The sequence below is a fragment of the Cyphellophora attinorum genome, assembly GCF_001299255.1.
Source record: "Cyphellophora attinorum strain CBS 131958 chromosome Unknown Contig12, whole genome shotgun sequence".
In the NCBI taxonomy this organism is placed as follows: Eukaryota; Fungi; Ascomycota; class Eurotiomycetes; order Chaetothyriales; family Cyphellophoraceae; genus Cyphellophora; species Cyphellophora attinorum.
Window position 1 is genome coordinate 62,392 of NW_017253240.1, and position 21,853 is coordinate 84,244.

Below are 21,853 nucleotides of genomic sequence, written 5' to 3' on the forward strand. Positions count from 1 at the left end.
TGAATCCCTCCCAGCGTAGTCACGTGCTATCGCCCACATCGCTGGTCTTTTGGCGGCTCAAATGATGCTGTTACAGGGGTCTCCGGGCAACGCAGCGGACCGCAAAGCCAACACCAATTTATCAAAAGTTTAGGCGGCATCGAATCAGCGCGACTGCGACAATCTCCTTTCTCCTAGGCGCGTCTTTTCACGTGTTCCACCAACTTGACTGTGATCATTGCACGACGAAGTCATCACCAACGGCATCCAACAACTCCCGTACGACGTTTGCACGTGCATCGCATCACAGCCGACGAGATCCTGCATTTCGATCCTGCCTGCAGCAACCCGCATTGTGCCAATCCCGATCCGCAAACCTGGCATCTCGATATATCAAGTCAACAATCCCACCGCAGTCCCCATCGTGGGCTTCAGCCCAATTTGGTGGCGCTGAGCGCCAGTCAATGATTCCCTGTCGGCCTCATCGAGACTGACCGACAAGATGGCGTAGGTGACTGATCTACATCGACGCAGACCAATACTGACAATCCGCAGGTCTGCCGCAGGCAGCTCTACACAGGGCAACAACATCAAAGTCGTTGCCCGGTTTCGGCCACAGAACAAGGTCGAAGTCTCCAATGGCGGCGAGCCCATCGTGCGCTTCGAGGGTGACGACACAGTCGCCCTCAAGTCCGCCGAAACGAATGCTCCCTTCACCTTCGATCGAGTGTTTGGCATGAGCTCACAGCAACATGAGATCTTCGACTTCTCAATACGGACGACGGTCGAGGATGTCATGAATGGCTACAATGGCACAGTCTTTGCCTATGGCCAGACTGGCGCGGGGAAGTCATACACGATGATGGGCGACATGGACGACCCAACAAAGAAGGGTATCACGCCGCGAATCATGGAGCAGATCTTTGACGCATCATGGTCCATGGATCGGCTTCGGTGGAATACACGGTCAGCATCTCCTATCTCGAGATCTACATGGAACGAATACGAGATCTGCTGAACCCTCAAAACGACAACCTGCCCATCCACGAGGGCCCCAAAGGCCCATATGTCAAAGATCTGCGCGAGATCTACGTCAGCGGGGTGGCAGAAGTCTACCAAGCCATGCATCTTGGTCAAGGGGCACGGGTCACCGCGTCCACCAACATGAATCTCGAGTCCTCCCGATCCCACTCCATCTTCCTCGTCACCATCAACCAGAAAGACGTGAACACCGGCTCTCAGAAGAGCGGCATGCTCTACCTCGTCGATTTGGCAGGTTCAGAAAAGGTGGGAAAGACTGGTGCTAGCGGCCAAACTCTCGAAGAAGCAAAGAAGATCAACAAGTCCCTCAGTGCTCTCGGAATGGTCATCAATGCCTTGACCGATGGGAAATCCACGCATGTACCGTACAGAGATTCAAAACTCACGCGTATCTTGCAAGAATCGCTTGGAGGCAACTCGCGGACCACCCTCATCATCAACTGCTCGCCTTCTAGCTACAACGATGCCGAGACCGTCAGCACGCTAAGATTTGGTATGCGTGCGAAGACGATCAAGAACAAGGCCAAGGTCAATGCTGAGTTAAGTCCGCAAGAGCTGAAGAGGCAGCTCAAACTAGTCCAGAACCAGGCCATGTCGTTCGAGAAGTACATCCATTCATTAGACGCAGAAGTACAGCAATGGCGCAAAGGTGAGACTGTGCCTCAGGACAGGTGGGTGCCGCCCATAGGCTCAAAGGCCGACACACGACCACGAGCGGAGACGCCTTCGAGGCCAGATCAGCTACGAGCCGAGCTCCCAGCCGACCAGACTCGAGGACAGGTGAACGGTCGAGTACGCCGAGCATCATACTGGAGAAGGACGAGCGGGATGAATTCATGCGGAGGGAAAACGAGCTGCAGGACCAATTGACCGAAAAAGAGACCCAAGCTGCTAATCTTGAGCGTTCCCTGCAAGAAGTACGTGAGGAGCTGAAGACATACAAAGAAGGTGCGCTCCGGACGACCAAAGAGAACGAGTCGATGCAGGACAGATTCAACAAAACGCAGATGGAGCTGCAGAAGCTGTCATTCCAGAGCAAGGAGGACTCGATCACCATGGACAGCTTGAAGGAAGCCAACTCAGAGCTTGAGACTGAATTGGTCCACGTCAAGCAGCAACTCATGGACCTCAAGATGACCGCCAGCTCAACAACAGCAGCGCTTGATGAGAAGGACCGCAAGAAGCAAGAACGTATGGCGAAAATGCTCGCCGGCTTCGATCTTGGCTCAGCCGACACAAGGACCAGTGAGCTTCTCGAAGCACTCGAGCAAGCAAAATCCGCATCCCAGAACGGCGACGCAGCAGACTTCGACTTTCTGCGCGCCAAGATCCTCGAGACGCAATCTACAGCGTTCTCCGAGAACGACCAACAGAGCAGATATGAGCTCGAAGAACAGCTCACCGCTCTGCAAGACGAGCACGAGGCCCTCCTCGCCCGCAACCTCAATCCAGCAGATGTCGATGAGATCAAAAAGAGGCTCGCCGACCTGTACCAAGACCGCAGAGACACCCAGACCGACATCATCCACGACCTACGAGACGAACTCACGCACAAAACAGATGAGATCCACCGACTCCGCCAGTCCGTCACAGATCTGCAAACTCGCTCCAGGCCAACACAAAACGGCACAGCCCACTCCCCAGCATCCGCCTCCCTCCAACAGCAAATCGCCGACTTCGACCTAATGAAGAAGAATCTCATGCGCGACCTCCAGAACCGCTGCGAGCGCGTCGTCGAGCTCGAAATCTCCCTCGACGAGACTCGCGAGCAGTACAACAATGTGCTCCGCTCATCGAATAATCGCCAGCAGCAAAAGAAGATGGCATTTTTGGAACGCAATCTCGAGCAGCTCACTGTGGTGCAACGGCAGCTTGTGGAGCAGAACACGAGTCTGAAGAAGGAGGTTGCGATTGCTGAGCGCAAGCTTGTGGCGAGGAATGATAGGATACTGAGTTTGGAGGGATTGTTGAGTGAGAGTCAGGAGAAGTTGGGTGCGGCGAATACCAGGTATGTGCTTTCTTCTGACGAGCGGGTCCGTGGCGTGCTAATGTACGACAGGTTTGAGCAACAGCTTCAAGCAGTCAAAGAGCGTCTCGAAGCCACCAAGCTCAGCCGCGCGAACGGCGCTGCGGCGATGGGCATGAACGGTGGTATGCTGCCCCAACAGTCCAGTGGAGCGGGCTGGATGGCGAGTGCTGGTGCACGGATAGCCAAGCCGCTTCGGGGAGGTGGCGGTGTGGTTGGCGGTGCGGCAGATCCGGTCAATGGATCGATACCGGCTATCAGTGCGTTGAGTTCGAGTGACGCGAATGGAGGCAAGAGGTCGAGTTGGTTCTTCAATACAAAGTCGAGCTAGAAGGTCGTTTATGGAAGACCTGTCGGATCCTCGAGCAATGATGAGACTTGTGCATGAATAATGGTGGGATGAGGACTGGTAGAGAACTCCTCATTGGGAATGAGGGAGATCGCATTGTACATTCAAGCCATGTCATGTCACGAATATAAAAGGACGTGATGCGCGCATCGATTGGGTTAGGGACAAGGGCGCCAAGAACGGGAACTACAAGTGCATACTGACCTACACCACGTTGCATTCCGACACGAGGCTGCTGCTCCAAATGAAGACTAGGAACGAGGCGAGATGATGATCTCGTCGACTTTTTTTGCGGAATGAGATAGATGGATACCCATTTTTTCTAGAAAGCATCATGTCTTGTTCCTTGTCCTACTTTTCATTCATACCATATACCCTGATTCCCATGAAACTGCGGTCCTGTATAACCCGAGACGATACAGTGCCAACAATGGCGTTCCGAAAAGTGGCTGATGGTACATGGTAGCAAAAAAGACAACGCCTCTATTCATTCCTGATGAAGTGAATCCCGAAAACTGATGGGCATGGCCCGAACGCGTTGAGCTTCTGTCATGAAATAGTTCGTGTGTCTTGATCTCGACCTGGGTAGTCAGTATTCGCGCCGTATCCAGGCGCCCAGGACCTGCAGCAGCGTTGAGAGCCCGCCTCGCCCCAACTCATCCGCCATCATCAATAAACGATCCGTCCCGTCCTATTAAGCACGCCCCCAAACTTGCTCAAAAACAACGCATATTACATTGCTCCAAACGCCGCACCACCCAGATGCGAACTATGTCCGATCCGCGCTGACCCCAGCTTGCCTCCTGTCCGTCAAGTATTGAATCCTTTCCGGTTCAACACGGGACGGAACTTCCTCAGGAACAACGCATAATACACCGCCCCAAAAATACCACCCCCAAGATGCGAACTATGGGCGGTCTTGGTCTCTCCGTCCGTACCAGGGGCCGTCACGGTTTCTCTGTCCAGAAAAAAGGCGTCAAGACCGACAGCCCCAATGGTAACAGCCCACATAGGCAGCGGTATCAACCCATACAAGGCAATGCGCTTTCTCGGCGTCAGCAACGTGTGCGCCATCGCCAGGCCGCTCACGATACCGCTCGCACCCAGCACGGGGGTTGGTGTATCGGAGTGCGTCCAGTTGAACATAGCTCCAGAAGCTATGATACTGCCAGCTATGATGGCGATGTAATGGCGCGGAGGGAGATGGAGGAAGACCCCGCAGAAAGTCCACCAGGCTATACCGTTGAAGCCAGATGTTCGAGGCTCGCGTAGAAATTGGCGAGCACAAAGGATCCCAAAGGTGGTATGTAGCTTTTGATTCGTCTCTCGATGCCATCGCCACCGACGTAGGTGATCTCACGTGGCCCGCTGAAACTTAAAGTCCACTTAACCAGCCATGTTGCGACGCTGATCCTGGCGTGGATGGGTTCGCTGTCTTTTGAGACAAGGCCGATCGATTTTACTACTCCGTGCCCAGTCCTGTACGCTTCCCATAAAAACCGCCTGGAGCGTAGTTCCAGGCGCCGTAGATGCCGACGCAGACGCCGAAGGAGCCGTAGGTGATGTACTTGTTGAGGCGATAGCCTTGGATTTGAACTTTGATGCTGGGGTGGGGGGATCTGAGGGCCGGGGAGGGGGAGGAGGGCGCCCAACCGATCGCAATCTGGCCGGTATCTTCAATGGCACCTTGGATGGCATCTTGGACGGCATCTTGAGGATACTGTAGTAGCGCAAGTGGAGGACAGGCTCGAGAGCCTCAACCGAATAGGAAGTAATTGGTGGAGAGCAAGGTTCAGGTAGATCATCGCGCCGTAAGGCAAACATTTGAGTTGCCTTGTTCGTGTATGTCTTGGCGCGTTTTGGGGGCGACACTGGTCTGATCAATTCCTTCAATCTTGACTGTTGGGTATCAGTGGCTACGAATCGATCTTACTGTGCCTTCCCGGCTCATTCAGTGAGAGGAGCTACTTGGGGAAAGTGCTAGACAAAGTTCTCTTGCTCCGACCAGAACTCGGGGGCGTAATCATCAGTCGACATTGATCCATCCACTACAGACCGACAGCATCACCTCGGAAGGCGACAGATTGCTTCCTCCGACCACGAACATTCCATAATGACAGCGTCATCAATACCCAACCTCTCCACCTTCCGCCGCGGAGGCTCACGTCTCCGGGGCCGCGGACATGGCGACAATCCCTCAACCCCCACCACCACGACCGATCACCGCATCGCCAACCCACCCCACCCCTCCGCCATCAAAGACCGCATCATCCGCGCCACCGACACCGACGCCGCAACATCCCGCCTCTCCGCCGTAAAGGCCGGCTACCTGGACGACCCATTCGCCCACCACCTCTACTCACACGTCTCCGTTGACGGAAAGTCGCCTCGTCGACTCCCACTGATGAATCGTGGGACGTATACGCGGACGGTGGGTATCGATCGGGTTGTTGATACTTTTATTGCGGCGCATCCGAATCAGCGGAAGCAAATCATCAGCTAGGTGCTGGGAGCGATACGCGCTTCTTTCGATTGCGGAGGAAATACCCCGGGTTGGATTTGATGTATTACGAGCTGGACATGTTGCAGAACGTGCAGGCCAAGATCCGACATCTGCGGTCTGCGGCATTTGCGAAGGCGTACGAGGAGCACTGTCACAGGAAATGGGAATTCACTGTCTCGGAGTCTGCTGAGGGAGAGGCCACATCGTTACAGGCGAATGGATACACACTGATGGCAATGAATTTGCGCGAATTAGTGAAAGCAACTACCTCAGACGACGGTCCAGCCACGACACCACCACAGACATCAACCCTGCAGTTTGATGCGGCTGTTCCGACACTGCTGCTTTCTGAGATGGCGCTCTGCTACCTAACACCAAGCTGGACAACCCAAATCCTCAACCACTTCACCCACACCCTCGTTCCGCCACCAACGCCCCTATCCATCGTCCTGTACGAGCCTATAAACCCACACACCGCCTTCGGCCGCACTATGACTTCGAACCTCGCCTCCCGCGGAATCTCTCTGCCTACTCTCGAGGCGTACCCGGACTTAGCTTCGCAAAGACAGCGGTTGAAAGATGCAGCTTCGTGAACGGCCAAGAAGCAGTAGATCTGAGCTGGGTGTGGAAGAACTGGGTCGATGAGGAGGAGAAAGAGCGGGTCGGGGAGCTGGAGTGGATGGACGAGGTGGAGGAGAGTGAGTTGTTGGGGTCGCACTATGCGCTGATTTGGGGGTGGCGGAGTGGGAGGCAGGTCCAGGGCCAGTCGATGTGGGCGGAGCTGAAGACGCCGGAGGGTGGGAGATGAGGGAGGATGGGCTGGGAATAGTCTGTCGATGCTGCCCAGGGCGTAGGATCTGTAGACTCTGGTGTACGGAATGTGAATTCCGTCGATCGATTGATGCCTCGTCGACATATGCCTGCTTTCCGTTTCGGAACTTCTCAATGCCTGATGATGTCGACCTCGTCGCGATCTCCCTTCCGCTCCGAGCTATGCGTGCTAGCATATGCTGAAAGGTCTATTCTCAATGCATTCCATCTCTTGCTCTCGACACGGGCGGCTCGAGTCCACACGTATCTCAATGATCTGCAGTGCCCATCAACTTCACGAAGGACCATAGCACTTTAACGCATCACTCCAACTTATCCAAATGCTCCAACCGCGCCAAAACAACCATCTTACTCGTCTCCTCCACCTCTCCCGCCAGAAACACCTCATCCAGAATCGCATACACTTTATAAAAATTAAAAACCAAATCCAACTCGCACACATTCCCAAAGAACTGATCCAACACCTCCACAAAGAAATGGATCGCTTCAAGGTACGCCAGTTCGTTGTCGTTGGCGTCGACGCACACACAGAAGAAAAGGCCGGCGTACCGGCGGTAGACAATTTTGGTGGAGGAGAGATTCTGGCGGACGAGGCCCGGGGTGGAGGAGTGGGCGTTGGAGGAGGAGGTATGGTGGGAGGGGGAGGAGCGGAATTCGACGAAGTTGGATTGGTATTTTTGGTCGCGGGGCGCGATGAGGCGGTGGACTTCGCCTTTGAGTTTTACTTTTTCTTCGTCGGTGTAGGGTGCGTACCACTTTGCGAGGCGGGTTTTGCCCTGGCGGTTTTGGATGAGGATGAATGAGAGCACCATCTTTGCTTGCTATGCGGGCCCTCGGGCCGATCCGCGTATGGAATGTTCTCGTAGTGTTTAGCTGTATCTCGTTGGCGGATCTGAGGAGCGTGCTTGTGAGGGCACGCCTCCAACGAGAAGAGAGGACAGAGTGTCGGCTCGGTGTAGAGACGTCCGGCGGAATGCGATACGTTCTGGACTTTAAGGCGGCGGCGGTGCAGCTGCCGGGTAGTCGTGGCTTCAACTCCTATCGCAGGGTGTGATGCCTTGGTGAGAGTTCCCTCTGGTGCTCTGCAGTTGATCTGGTCTGCCTACGAAGTGCCCTTTGCGGAGAGTCGATGTGAGGATGGTCAGGGCAGGTGGGTGTGGTCGCCGGAACGCCGATGGGACGTCTACGGTGTGCAAGCGGCCGTCAGTAGTGTCGGAGGTTGTACAGCTGCTGAATACTGTGCGACGAGTGTTTGTGTTGGGTCGGATTTGGGTAGCGATGTAGGAGTAGTGGACTTGAGATGGGGAAGCGCAGTCGAAGCGAAGGCCGGAGGTTACGGAAATACATTCGGGGACAGTCATCCGGCGTCGGATAGTTCTCCAGCCTCGAACCTGGTGCCCATGCATTCCTCCGCCTGTATACAACATAGCGTCAAAGATGTGGTCAGACGATGGGAGGGCAGCCGGTCTAGCCGGTTGACTTCAAGACACTCAGACTGAGACGGCGCGCAGCATGGACAAATCAAGGCAGTTCAATGACTCAATGGGCACGAATATATTTGCATTTGACGACTTACTGAACACCCTGCGACATTCTCAGGCGTTGTGTTGTCGAGGTATACCTCGTCAACGCATGTATGACTTTGGTTGTTGCTCTCAATTCTCCTCTTTGTCTCGTCCGAATTGACGAAGCATCCCTCATCAGGACATCGTTATCAGTCTCCTCATTCTACCATCTAACAGTGGCCAGCCTTGACCCAAAATCGTCTCTCGCTTGGCTTACGCAACACCAGCAACAACCTCAAACGCCCCCGTCCCAAATTTCCCCCTCCTCCCCGCCACAATCCTCGCACTCGGTCCCAACAACGGATCCCTCTCACCATGCAACACCGCATCCCTCAAGAACCCCATCACCGTCTCAAAGCTCATCTTCGCCAGGACAGACCCACTCTCCTTGACAATCCCATGTCGACTGAACGCTTTATACCCGCCGCTCTGCGTCATCGTGTCCGCTATCAGATTGATGTGGCGATTGTCCACAGATATACCGTGACCAGCAAACACGTCGCTGATCTCCTTGATGATGACGTTTCGAGCGGCTTCGACGCCGTAGAATTTCAGCATGTCGTGCACGGAGTTGGTGTAGATAGTGTACGGGTCGATGATGTGTTGTTGGTCCCACATCGCGGCCAGGTTGACGCCGGAGGTGGTGATGACTGATTCTTTTACTGTTTCGGCGTAGCCAGTGTCAGGGTTAATGCGCTGTTGGGCCTTGCCGGTGTGGCGATCCTTGACGTCTTCTTCGAAGAGGGCAGCTTGATTGATGCCCGCGGTGAAGCGAATCAAAGAAGCGTGTGCGGCGCGCTCAATCAGGGGCAACAACAGGAGCTTGGGCGTTCGGCTGTCGTAGGAGAGTATGATGCGTGTTGGCTTGCTGGCTTTGCGGCTGAAAGAGAGCTTTTTGAGGTGTGGGAAGTCGGCTTTCAGTTTCTCGACACGATTCTGTGTGAACGAGTCCACTGAGTCGGTATCAGAGTCGTCGTCTACGCCATTCGTTATTGGCAGTGTTTTCCCAGGCTTAGGCGTGGGCGTGCCGTCCACATCGCCGGACTCGGCCTCGTCAGGATCATCTTCCGACTCTGACTCGGCCGCGATGCGCTCCTCGTCGTCGTCGGGTTCGTCGAAGATGTCCTCTCGTCGGTCGCGCTGGGCTGTATCCTTGGCCGCGTCTGGATCAGCATCTTCGTCGATGTCATCCTCGCCGCCTTCACGATTAGCCACTGCTCGGTCTCCACCACGAACTTCCTCGACACGTCCAACGGATCGGCCGATCGTGGGCACCGAAGCTGTGGCTGCTTCCTCGCTAGCTTCCTTGGCTTTCTTCTTGAGCTCATCCTTGATGATCTTGTCCAAGCGACGGAGGAATTGTTGTTCCATAGCAAGCTCAACTTGGTGCGATGTGACGGCGTACTCAGGCTCGTAGTCCTGCGGGTCGAAGAGGTAGATCTGGATATCGTAAATTTTCTCATGTTCATACCCTTCACCACCATCTCCTCGCTCAGTGACATCCAGGGATTTGATGAGATGAGCTAGCGGAAGTTTAGTGAGCTGTTTTGCCCATTGCGTGCCTTGTTCCTTTGTCAGCTCTTCGATCAGCTTCAGCGACATTGTCGGAGTCATAATATGCGGCGTGGCGGTCATGATGATTTCTCGCAGACGCGGAATACCTAGCGTGACGTTCTTGGCCGAGTGGCCTGCCAAATGGAATGTGTTGAGTGTCATTTGTGTCGAAGGCTCACCGATCGACTGAGCAGCCACCACGCCGACAGCTTCGCCAGGATCAACGACGGATTTGAGGTACTTCAGATCCATCATTGCCTGGAATGATTTGCCCTTGACCTCGCCATTGGGATTGTTGCGTTTGTGCTTCAGCAGCTTGTCGGGATTGTCTTTGATGTAGCGTTGTAGATCAAGATCAAAACGGTGAGAAGTGCTGCCTAGATGGCTGCCCGGTGGGTTGGCTGCTTGCACTGGATCGACGGGCGTGCCATGACGGATTGCCTTCATGACTGACTTCTGCGCGTCGGTGACATCTCGTTCCGATAGCCTTTCTGTGGCCGTCTCTAAGCCGATAGACTCGCTGACAGTCTGATAGTTGCGAGCAAGAAACGTGAAGTCCTTCAGGTGTTTCGCCTTGGTGACCTCAAGTCCGTCCTCACCATACAGGAACTGTACAAGAGAGCCATTGGAAGCCTCGCGCACCGAATTGTCGTACTCGCTCTTCGCCCCTTCAAGACCTTTGATGACACATCGTTGAAGATAGCCAGACTTCGCCGTCTTTACAGCGGTATCGATCAACCCCTCTCGTCCTGACATGGCGTGGAAGTAGTACTCTTGCGGCTTGATCCCAGTCAAGAATCGACCGCTGACATAGCCTCCAGCGACAGGGTCGGTCTCGAATGCCTGGAAAGAGGGCAAACTTTTGCCACTGACCATGATAGGTACACGCCGTCCTTCCAGGACCTGTTGACCAAGATTGCAGGAGATCAAGTTGGCATTGACTTCACTGCCCTTTGCCCCCGATATCGTCATGGCCTGCATTTGATTTTTTGGGAACGGCTTCCTCAATCCTTTCGGTAGACATGCCTTTGTCACTGCATCAGTGATCGTTTTGACTTCTGCCTTGTACACTTGATCCAGACCGTTGAGCTGGTCGTCGCTTCTGATGACGCCTTCGAGACGGCTGACCAAGGTTGTCGAATTCTGCTGCACCTTCTTTGGTTCCAGACTGACATATTTCGAGGATACTTCGAACCCAAGTCGCTTCGATCTGCTCAACTCTGACCTTCGTTGGTTGTCGCCCTCGTTGGTCAGGTACAAATCATCCATACCACAGGTCCATGCTCGTTCATTCAGATAGCGCGTCAAAAGGCGGCCCATGATACTCAACAGCTTGCCCGCTGCGATATGACCGAATAGCTCGTAGACGGAATGCACCAAGCCACCCGCTGACGGGCCTAGCTGGCCTTTGTCGAGAATGCCGCACATATGTTCGCCTTCACTGAAGATGACAACCTGTTCTGTGTCCGCGAACGAGGTCACCTTGCTGTTCTTAATGCCAAACTGCTCCGGTTTCGACACCTTACTCTCGCCCCATGACTCGGCTGGTGTGTTGGACTTGCTCACCAGGCTGATACCAGTATATTTGTCCGGCGTAATGTTCTTGAGGATCGAGGTGACAATTTGCTTGCCCGTCCAGAGCTGCTTCGGCTTCCACACAGCTGGTGGTACCATTTGTATCCGCTGGTAGATTGTGTGCTGATCTTCTGGCCGCAGACAGCTGTATAGCAACTGCTGGTATTGTTCTCGATCGAAGAAGGTGTCTCGACTCGTGAACTGGACACCCATCGAGATGTGATCCTGGATCAGCCCACGTAGCGGCTTACCTGCCGTCGCGGACAGATATTGATGATCTGTGTCCGCTATCTGCATAGCTTCTGTTCGAGCAAGCTCGTTCTGAGGGAAGTGCATGTTCATCTCGTCTCCATCGAAATCGGCATTGTATGTATTGCAATTGGCGTAGTGCATCCGAATCGTCTTCTGGTTTGTGAGAACTTTTGCCCGATGACCCATCATTGACGGCTTGTGTAGTGTTGGCTGACGATTCATGACAACGACATCACCACTTCGCAAATGCCTGTAGACTTTCTTTGACTGTCCGCTCTTCCCGTTCGTGGTCAGCAACGTTTTGGCGAGTGCTTGACGAGCTTCGAGGTTCTTGAATCGCAGATTCATCACCCTGCCACGTTCGTCTTCGATAGCAGCGGCGCCAGGATAGGTCTCGCATCCATTGACGACCGCCTTGCTCATTTCGTCGAAGTTGTGACTCGTGACCGGCTCCGGATACGTCAGCTTCTTTGCAAAGACCAGTGGTACGCCAATTTCGTTCGTCTCAATGTTCGGATCGGGTGAGATAACGCTGCGAGCAGCGAAGTTGACACGCTTGCCCATCATGTTCATGCGGAAGAGGCCCTCCTTCTTCTCGAGCGTCTGCTTGACACCAGGGTCTTGTCTCATGGTGGGATTCGGTGGCGCTGGGTTGTCGATAAACATGTTGACGGCTTCTTGAAGTGTGAGTGCGGCGTTCTGCATCTGCTGAAGCGAGAATGGTCTGACTTGCGCGTTTCGATCAGTACGCAGAGCTTTGCTGTATTCTTGGACGTCGTTGGCTGCTTTGATGATTTTATCTAGGCTTCGATTGGTCATTGACTCGCCGAGACCCTTGTCTGTTCGCGTGAGGGGTCTGTATCGATTCGGCGTAACAAGGACAGACCGAATGAAGAATGCGTCGGGCTTGATCTCACGTCTTCGTCCAGTGGAAAAGAGCAGACTGATAATCGGACCTTCTCGTTCGAACAAAAGTGTGAGAGCAGCATGGACTTCTGTTGCTGTCATGAAGACGACCTCGTCATCTGGCTCGACCGGCTGCTCGGCTTCGGTCTCCTTGGTGTGCTCGAGCGCATTCTGGAGGGCAATCTCATCTTCCGCGCCATGTTCTGAGTCTGCCTCTTCATTGACGTCGTGCATTTCCACATCGCCGTTGACCATGCCGTTGACCTTTGACTTCTTCTCCTTTTCTGCTTTCTGCTTCTCTTGCTCCCGGAGAAAGATGAGCGGATTTGTTGACTTCTTGCTGAGAACGCGCATCATCTCTCGTGCCTTAAGCTGTAACGGCTTCCGGAAGATCTTCAGCGCGCGGTCTTTGCGGAATGCTGGCGATATACCCTTGCAGTTCATACATGTCTTGTAGTTTGATGCTCTCGTTATGAAGTCAGCAATGATGTCTCGTCTTGCTGCGGATGCGGAAGGGTTCTTGATGTATGCTGTCGGATCGAGCGTGCCACGCCTTTTCGCGTTCTTCATCGCCTTCTGCACAAACTTCTCGCGTCGGCTCTGGAGCACGTCGGGGTCGTCATCTTCGTCGTCATCCGGCTCACGGCCAGCAGTGATATGCTGGAGTTTGTTGTACTCCTCGACCAGTCCATACTGTAGCAGCCGCAGCTCGCAGTCCACCTTGTGTATCAGTGGTCGTGGCAGGCGTAGTCTGTGACAGTAAACGCATTTTGAGCGGAGCAGTCGGAGGGTGGTGTCGATGTAGGAAGGGTGGTAGCAAGGCACTGGCAGGTCGATGTGGCCTGGGTGACCAGTGCAGCCGTATGCGTTGAGCTTGCAGGTTGAGCAGTTGACGTCGAGTGCCTGGATTGCGCCGAGAGCAGGATCGCACAGTCCACCGGGCACTGGCCGCTGCATCGAGTCCAAGGCCGGCGTTGCATTGATGCGGCGCACGGAAATCTTGGTGATGTCCTCGTGGGACAGTCGGACGAAGTCGAGGCCAGCCGTCGCCGAGGCCAGAGGTTTGGTGAGCGCCATGACCCTCTGTTGCCACGCACTCAGCGACCGGCTTCCTGGTGAGTATGTCGAGGAGGACGTCCTCACCACATGCTCAAATTTGCGGAGAGGCAGTCAAGTCGTCGCCAGAACTTTTTTCTCCAGCAAAGTTGCGGAAATCGGCTTAAACAAGCGCCGTAGTCTACGGTGATCGAAATACACTAAGTACGCAAAGCGTCATCCAGGAGTCTTGTTGCTCTGGGCTGCTTCCCTTGTCTGTTCGCGTTCATGTGCAAGTTAAATCTGTCAGCCCACATCACGGAGCGCGCACAAGGTCACTCAATGCGCCGGCTAGTCCTCGATAATCTCTGCCCGAGTCCGTGAGCTTTTCACGAGCGACTTGCTGCCTATCCAGGATGTCTGGGCCGCGCCGGCACCTACCCATCTCGAAGACTAGATGCTCCAACAATCGGCTGCTTTGCCGGTAGTCGCAATACGAGCTTCACATGCTCGTGTTGCAACAGACTGCGGGGAGGTGTTCTTGTCTCTGGACTCTGGTATTGCTTGTCCCGCAGACAGCACCGACAACCTTGTAAGGCAGGTGGAAGGTTCACCATCTAGCTTGAACGTCGACATAAGCACACAAATTTCGTCTCAGATTCGAAGAACGTTGCAACTTGATATACGTCAGGCCTCGAAGTTCGGTGCGCCTCGAGCTCAGAAGCTGCCATGCTTGCGATTTTGCCCACGTTTGAATCAGCAATGCGGTACTTCGACGTGTGGCTGGCTGCCGGCAGATGTAGTCAACCAGGTACTGATCGCCGTACGTCTTCCTCGGGCAAGATCGCCAGGCGTCTTCGACCTGCGGCACTGCACAACGCTCGTTGGCTCTCGGGGGCGAAACTCGTTTTCCAGGGCATGCTCTTCTGATCCCCGACCAATGCAGTCCGGAACTTATGCTGCCAAGATGACGGACCACGCCATTCAGGCACTCATCAAATCAACGGCTCGAAAACCCAGATTGTGCCTGAATCTGGGTGGGCAAGGAGGTCTGGCCATCTGGGGTCCGCGAATCGGGGCCAGACGGCTCATTGTCTCGGGGCATCATTCGGCAACTCCAATTGGCTGCTACCCCAGATCGTTTCTGAAGAACGACCCTAGTCGCTCGAGCTTGTCGCCTGTTCGCTCGTTTCTTCTCCTTTCATCTCCCCGGGCCGCGGTTTACACGAGAGAAACATGGCGTCTTCTCGAAATTCCCCACACCTACTTCCTTGTACCTGGCATCAATATTTTCACTTTCCACCCAAGGCTGTCCTTTCCTTTCCTGCAGCGGGCGGCTTGACCCTCCGCTGGTACTGACGCAGAGAAATGCCTCGGTTTTGATGAGCATGAGCGCTCCTGGATGAACGGCACTGCTGATCTATTGATCTGGAACGACTCTCGTATCGTCTCTCACTCGTGCCGTCGCAAGCGAAAAGTTGGGGCTGGTCTCATCTCCTTTGTACCTGTTTTGTCAACTACCTCCCAATGATCCTTGTCGCAGCTGTTTCGCAATGAAAGATTTTTGATGCTGATAATGACCACGTGAGCTACTTTGGTGTTGCGAAATGCGCACTTTTCGCGTCCATTGCTCTGCGCATTACGTGCTGTATATGAGCTGTGACTCCGTCAAAGGCGGCACGATACATGCCAGGTACTTCAGCCGGGTAGCGCGTCGCACGTGCCCCACAAGACGCTACCAGGTCTTGGTCTCCTCATCGCCACTCCCATCTGCTTCGGTGAAAGGGACACTAGTCCAAGCAGCTGATGTCTGGAAAGGCACGATCCTTGCTTCGCTTCCGGCACCATTAGCGATCAGAGCTCCATTATATCAACTCCGCTACTTCTCCCCAGATCGTCTCACCTTCGCTACCTGATCCACCGACATTCTTTCTGCCATCGTCAACATGGCCCTCAGACAACGACACCACGCCGAAGAGGCTGCCATCGCCAGAGAAGAAGCACCCGAGATTCCATATGTCAACTGGCGGAAAGATCCTGGGTTGAGGAAGTTATACGCTCTCTGTGCGGTCATCTGTGTGGCAAGCGCCACGACTGGATATGATGGGTGAGTACATCGGCGCCGGCTCGACACCAGACTGACGACGCCAGCTCTCTCCTTGACAAATCTCAAAATATGGACCTCTGGCAGGACTATTTTGACCATCCTAAAGGGTCCAACATGGGCCGACTACAAGCCATGTACCAGCTCGGGTCAATAGCCTCTTTACCAATCGCACCCATCATATCAGATCGATTTGGGCGCAGGATATCCATCATCTGCGGATGTATTCTCATGATCGCGGCCGGTGCTCTGCAGACTGCTGCCACTGGCCAGCCGATGTTTGAAGGCAAGTCAGCTCCCCATTCTGACGGACGAGCACTATGATGGTCGAGTCATCTTGCCCCTATTCGCATCTCACGACGAAGTCTTGTCGCCATGCTTCAGCAGATCACTTTGAGGCCATTGCGCAAAGCAGCACCCAGAGTCGATCCGGACGTCAAACGCTGGTCGCCCACAAGATGCGACTACACATTAAGCAGAAGACATTCACGGCCTCTGTCGGCCAAAGGCGCTTGGTGTCAACACGACTAACTTCATCCACAGGCGCACGCTTCTTCCTCGGCTTCGGCAACTCTCTCGCCCAACTCGCCTCACCCCTACTCCTGACCGAGATCTGCCACCCTCAACACCGTGCCCGAGTCACCGCTATATACAACTGCCTATGGCACGTCGGCTCCATCATCTGCGCATGGCTCACCTTCGGCACAATGCGAATCCCCTCATCATGGTGCTGGCGAGCACCTACTTTAGTCCAAGTCCTGTTCTCCGTCATACAAATCACCTTCATCTGGTGGGTACCCGAGTCACCCCGGTGGCTGATCTCGAAGGACCGGACCGAGGAAGCACTGCAGGTGCTGGCTAAATATCACGCCAATGGCAACGTCAACGATGCGACGGTGCAGTTCGAGTATGCAGAAATCAGGGAGACGTTGAAGCTGGAGTTCTTGTACAAGAAGACGAGTAGCTATCTTGACTTCTTCAAGACAGAGGGCAATCGCTACCGTCTCGGGCTGGTCATCTCGCTAGGTACGTCGAGCACCCAACACGAAGCTCACAAAAAGCCCCACCACTAACGCACAGCAGGTGTCTTCAGCCAAATGTCCGGGAACGCCCTCACCTCCTACTACTCCAATCGCATCTACGACAGCGTCGGCATCGACGACGACAACACGCGCTTCGGCCTCAACGGCGGCCGCTCCATCCTCAACCTCGTCGTCTCCGTCACCTGCGCGCTCCTCGTCGATCGCGTCGGTCGCAGACCCTTGTTCCTAGCCGCCACGGGCGGCATGCTGCTGTTCTTCGCGTCAATGACAGTCCTCGGCAACCGCTATACCGAGACACCCACGCATGGTATCGGCATCGCCTTCGTCACCTTCCAGTGGTGTCATGACGTAGCGTATGCTCTTGCTTGGTCTGGGCTGCTTGTTGCGGTATGCTTTCCACTCCCGCCCGTCACGCTTTGTTACCCAGCGCCACATACTGACAGCTTTGAACAGTACACAGTCGAAGTCCTCCCCTTCAAGCTCCGCGCCAAGGGTCTGATGATCATGAACGTCTCCGTGCAAGCCGCCCTTGCCTTCTCCGGCCAGATCAACCCCATTCCCATCGACGGCGCATGGAAGGGCGAGGAGTGGAAGCTGTATACTGTGTACACCGTGTGGATTGCTTTCGAATTCCTAATCGTGTATATCTTCTACGTCGAGACTAGGTACGTCACTCTCCTTTTACACCCACAACCCTCAACACAGTGGCGAAGTCTGAATGGCTGATACTAACGTACCGCACAAACAGAGGCCCAACCCTCGAAGAGATCGCGAAAATCTTCGACGGCCGCAATGCCGAAGTCGCCAATGTGAAGACCGACATCGGCGGCGACTCTTCGGCACGCACTCATAGCTCCGCCAACAACTATCCCATCACAGAAATACACATCGCGACCGGCGAGCACGATAAAAGCATGAGCGGTGGGTCGTGGGAACACGGTGAGGGGACGGGCGTTGCGCGGGAGGTGCAGCATGGGAGTGGTGGGTATAACGGGCAGTATCAGAGTGGGGGCCAGCATCAGAAGGAGTTGAGCGGGAGTAGTGATGGGTTTGGGGGGCGGTATCACGCGCGGTGATCGATTTCGGACTTACTGTGCTCCGGTGCGGTTGGCTGATGGTGAAGTGGGAACGAAGTCTGTTATATACTATACCTATGTACACACATACTCCGCCAAAGTCATCTGTTTTTCAACTCACTTAGGCGAGCTCGACGATTTGAACTCTGCACAATGGTCTTGATCTGCCAGAGGCCCTCTAAGAACATGCCCTCTCCGCAGCGCAGCTTGTTCCCGCCCACATGCCGTGCTTTGTTCCGTCCCAAGACCTTGGGGCAGGATGTTCTGGGGCCTGCGGCCAGGATAAGTTCATACCTGAAACATTGACACTTCTTCAAGTTGCTTCGCGTCCTGCCCAGTGCCACATCGACGGTATCGGAACAAGAAACTCCGGTCACGTTCATTACGGCCACACAGCATGGGTTACACACTTCGAATAGAGGACATGCTAGGCACTGACTCCTGCAAAGTTCCGTGACACGTCTTGATATTGACGCTGGAAACAGTATTGAGCACCTTCCGCACATGCTGCTGGTCGTTGGCGCTTTCAATGTCAAGTCCAAAGGATCGCTGGTCAATGATGTGCATGGGTACAGCGCCATTCAGGCATTTCTCTTTACTCGCTCCACTTCATTCTCAACAGCTCGCCCGCAGTTCCGCCCTTGACACCACTGTCGGTGAGCTGTCTTGCCTTAGCACTCAACCCGTCGAGAGGCTCGGTCTAAGATTCGTATTGCGCCCAAAGTTGACGCCTTAAAGACCATCATTGCGCGACTTCAGCGTATTAACTGGTTGTAAGCCTCCCGGTATGCCCTTCTTCTTGCTGCTGCACTGCCATGGCTCGTCAGTATTGTGGTCATACTGCATAAGCTAGACCTGAAGTACCTGGTTGTTCTTTGCCATCGGATCGGGTATGACGTTTTTGCCGGCTCGCGACCCATCGGTGGTGTCGTTCCCATCGTGTACATGGTAGCAACAGCCGCCATAGCTAGACGGACTTGGAACCGCCGATCCCAGTTGCACGTAGTGATAGTATCGCGTAAGAATTGCCACCTTGACCGTATCCGGCAGATTCGCCCAGTACTTCCCTCCTTCCAAAGTTTCGAGCTCATTCAAGGTCGGACCTTCCACTTGGGTCAAAGCGTGTGCTACCGAATCAATGGCATACTCGAACAGGACCGAGCCTTCGCGTGTATGTTCGATGATGAAGGATAGGGACCGATGGAGCATCATAGTTGTATGGATCGGGTAACTAGAGCATGAGGCTCGCATGATGTCGATTGCTGTGTTCTGCAGACCTTTACACATGATACTGTCTCCTAGAATCCACAATTGGACGAGATGCTGGACATCGTACCATTTGTCGTGCTTCTCACAACCGCCAAACAGCCACTCGATGAAAGACTCGAAGGTGGTTACGTCGATGTCAGGGAGGTTGACGAGGTTCTCGGCGCCTTCCTTGAAATTTTCGCTCAGACACGCTCTGAAGTATGGTGATGTGGCCTTCAGCGGCGTTGGTGCGAGGTAGAAGGTTTTGGAATTGTTGCTGGGCCCTACGACTACCTTGACTGGCGTTTCTCGAAAGTGCCCGGCTTTGGAGACTGGAGGATTGGCGCACGCCGAGAAGCCTCTGGCTGCCTCCCTGGCAAGCTCTCCGTTCGGTGGCTTGGGAGGCATGGCTCCGGATCGTCTTGATCGTATTTGTGCTGCTGTGCTGAGGTTACGCTCGGGGCGATTCGACTCTCGATTGTTCTCTGGGGTAGGAGCATGGTGCTGATTTGTCGTGACCGTGGTCGCGCTGTGGTGCTGGTGTTGACAACTGGGAAGGCAAGAGGATTCAGCATCTTAAATTGCTGTTAGACCAGGTGGTGAATTGCCTGAACAAGGCAAGATAGTAATGACCTTTGTTTGTTGTTTCACTTTGTTCCACCTCTTCAACTAGAGGTGATCAATACTCTAAGGCAACAACGTGACTCGGACGAGACTTCACTTGCTCGCTTCAACTGACGAAGAAAGAGCGGCCGCTTATTTGCACGCGAGTTCCTGCTTCGTCACGTCTCTGTGTTGCTTTCCTGCCCGCATGCACCGCAGCTTTTTCAGACACCTCTTTCACAGAAGCCAGATTCTTTCACTAGGTCTATGTCGTCCGACACATTTCGACGACTCCTACAGCGTTTCAACTTCATTCCCATTTAGGCCTCTGACCATTGCCCGATTGCCGTTCTCGACATGCGGCAAGTCACCAGTTCATAAGATGGCGATGCCGTAATTCGTGACCTCGCATCAGCGTCGCCTTGCTCTCGGAAGTTCTAGTCCTTGACTCGCCTGGCCTTCACCTTCAAATGCCCATCCGTGACCGCAGTGAACAGATCCTTCCAGTGCATTTCTTTCTCCCCAGTCTCGAACAGCTCCAACTCAAAATTCCGAAAAAGATACGCAAAGCCAAAATATAGCTCCGCCAGCCCCAAATTTTGCCCAATGCAATTTCTACTCCCCCGACTGAACGGCGCAAACGCCTTGTCCTGCACGGAACCCTCCTTGTTCGCACTGTCATCGAGCCACCGCTCCGGCTTGAACTTTCCTGGTTCGGGAAAGTAGTCTGGATTGGAATGGTACGCATGCATGGTCATGCTGACGGCGGTGCCGCTGGGAAGGAACATGCCTGCTAGTTCAGCGCCGCCTGCGGGGACCATGCGGGGAAGTTTTGTGGGGACGGGGGAGGAGATGCGGAGGCATTCCTTGATGACGGCGCGGAGGTAGGGGAGCGATTCGAGGGCGGTCCAGTCGAGTGGGGTGTCGCTTAGGCTGTTGATGGAGGGCATGGCGGCGCGAAGCTCGGTTTGGAGCTTCTTAAGGACGGTGGATTTTCGCAGAATCTGATAGGTGCCGTTTGTGAGCGTGTGTGCGGTTGTGTCGGTGCCGGCGACGAAGATTGTCAGCGCATCGGAGGACATGTCGGCGTCTGAGAGGACTGGATGGCCCTTTTCGGGGTTCGGGTGCATCGCTGTTCTAAAGACGGATGGGACGTCCTGCTTCTTGGGGTCGTTTCGAAGCTGCACGATGCGTTCGAGGCAGCCGTCTAGGATCTGCAGAGATGCGGCAATACCGGGATCGAAGCGGGTCCAGGAGCGAGGAGCGGCTTTGACCCATCGCGTGACATAGAACATGATGTTGGGGAAGTACCAGCCAATGGGCGAGTTGCGGAACATTGACTCGATGGCTTCCAGGAGGGGAAAAACGAAGTCCGGGGAGGTCGTGGCGCCGAATGGCCTATCATAGGAGTAGCGCATAAGCGTGTCGGCTGACAGACAGCGGAAGCCTCGCGTAAGGTCGATTGCCTTTCCCTCGCTGCTCATCCTGTCGATCTGGGTGAGAAACGTGGTCAGATGCTCGCGAATTCGAGGCTCAAGAGATTGTACTGCGCCCCGAGAGAAGTAGCTCATGTAGAGGTCGCGATGTGGTTTTGCATCCTTGACGCGGAGTTTGTTGAAGAAGCCACCTGCGGTAAAGTGGAAGCTGTAGATCACAGGGTCACGGTCGAACTTGGTGCCGATCCTGAAGACTTTGTTATATGCATCCAGGTCCAGAATATGAACGTGATTGGGCTCGATCCGGATCACGGGTCCGTACTTCTTGTGCCACGCTCCGAAATTCTTGACATAGGACGTCTCCGCCGGCATATCCCACGACATGGCATACAAGCTGGTCATGGCCGCGAGTTTTGGTCCGGGAACGTGGGCGAGTGGGTGCAAGGTCAGGCGATAGAGCCATTGAGCGGATTTGAGAATACAGCACGCTGCTAAGGCTTGGAGGATGTAGTGCCATGCCATTGTTACGTAACAATCTGTCGCACACGCTACTCAGCAGCGAAAGATCGCAGATGGCTTACCAGGGACACAGCGAATCTGCATATATAGATCTGGGCATTGCCTTAGGCATAATGTCGTTCCGATCGCCCACGATGGATGATGCGAGATGTGGAGTCCTCGCATGGTAGCACACCAAGGCGCCTTCCAGTACTGCCTGCCTGAGATG

The 21,853-nt window shown here is 54.4% G+C and overlaps 5 protein-coding genes across 5 annotated transcripts; 2 read left to right on the forward strand and 3 right to left on the reverse strand.

The window, feature by feature from the left end:
- Positions 1-5,508: 5,508 nt before the first annotated feature.
- Positions 5,509-6,706, forward strand: AB675_7460 (Leucine carboxyl methyltransferase 1; the record flags this gene model as incomplete). Its single annotated transcript, XM_018147830.1, has 3 exons — positions 5,509-5,830; positions 5,878-6,439; positions 6,484-6,706. 3 exons carry the CDS (start codon positions 5,509-5,511, stop codon positions 6,704-6,706), a joined length of 1,107 nt encoding a protein of 368 aa, XP_018000354.1.
- A 325-nt stretch (positions 6,707-7,031) lies between these two features.
- AB675_7461 (AP-2 complex subunit sigma) lies at positions 7,032-7,541 on the reverse strand (the record flags this gene model as incomplete). Its single annotated transcript, XM_018147831.1, has 1 exon — positions 7,032-7,541. One exon carries the CDS (start codon positions 7,539-7,541, stop codon positions 7,032-7,034), a length of 510 nt encoding a protein of 169 aa, XP_018000203.1.
- Positions 7,542-15,562: 8,021 nt separating this feature from the next.
- On the forward strand, positions 15,563-17,839 carry AB675_7463 (Lactose permease; the record flags this gene model as incomplete). Its single annotated transcript, XM_018147832.1, has 6 exons — positions 15,563-15,723; positions 15,768-15,964; positions 16,264-16,746; positions 16,804-17,150; positions 17,217-17,428; positions 17,512-17,839. The coding sequence occupies 6 exons, from the start codon at positions 15,563-15,565 to the stop codon at positions 17,837-17,839; spliced, it is 1,728 nt and encodes a 575-aa protein (XP_018000489.1).
- Positions 17,840-18,571: 732 nt separating this feature from the next.
- AB675_7464 (uncharacterized protein) lies at positions 18,572-19,495 on the reverse strand (the record flags this gene model as incomplete). Its single annotated transcript, XM_018147833.1, has 2 exons — positions 18,572-18,649; positions 18,704-19,495. The coding sequence occupies 2 exons, from the start codon at positions 19,493-19,495 to the stop codon at positions 18,572-18,574; spliced, it is 870 nt and encodes a 289-aa protein (XP_018000539.1).
- Positions 19,496-20,127: 632 nt separating this feature from the next.
- AB675_7465 (Trichodiene oxygenase) lies at positions 20,128-21,648 on the reverse strand (the record flags this gene model as incomplete). Its single annotated transcript, XM_018147834.1, has 1 exon — positions 20,128-21,648. One exon carries the CDS (start codon positions 21,646-21,648, stop codon positions 20,128-20,130), a length of 1,521 nt encoding a protein of 506 aa, XP_018000396.1.
- Positions 21,649-21,853: the final 205 nt, after the last annotated feature.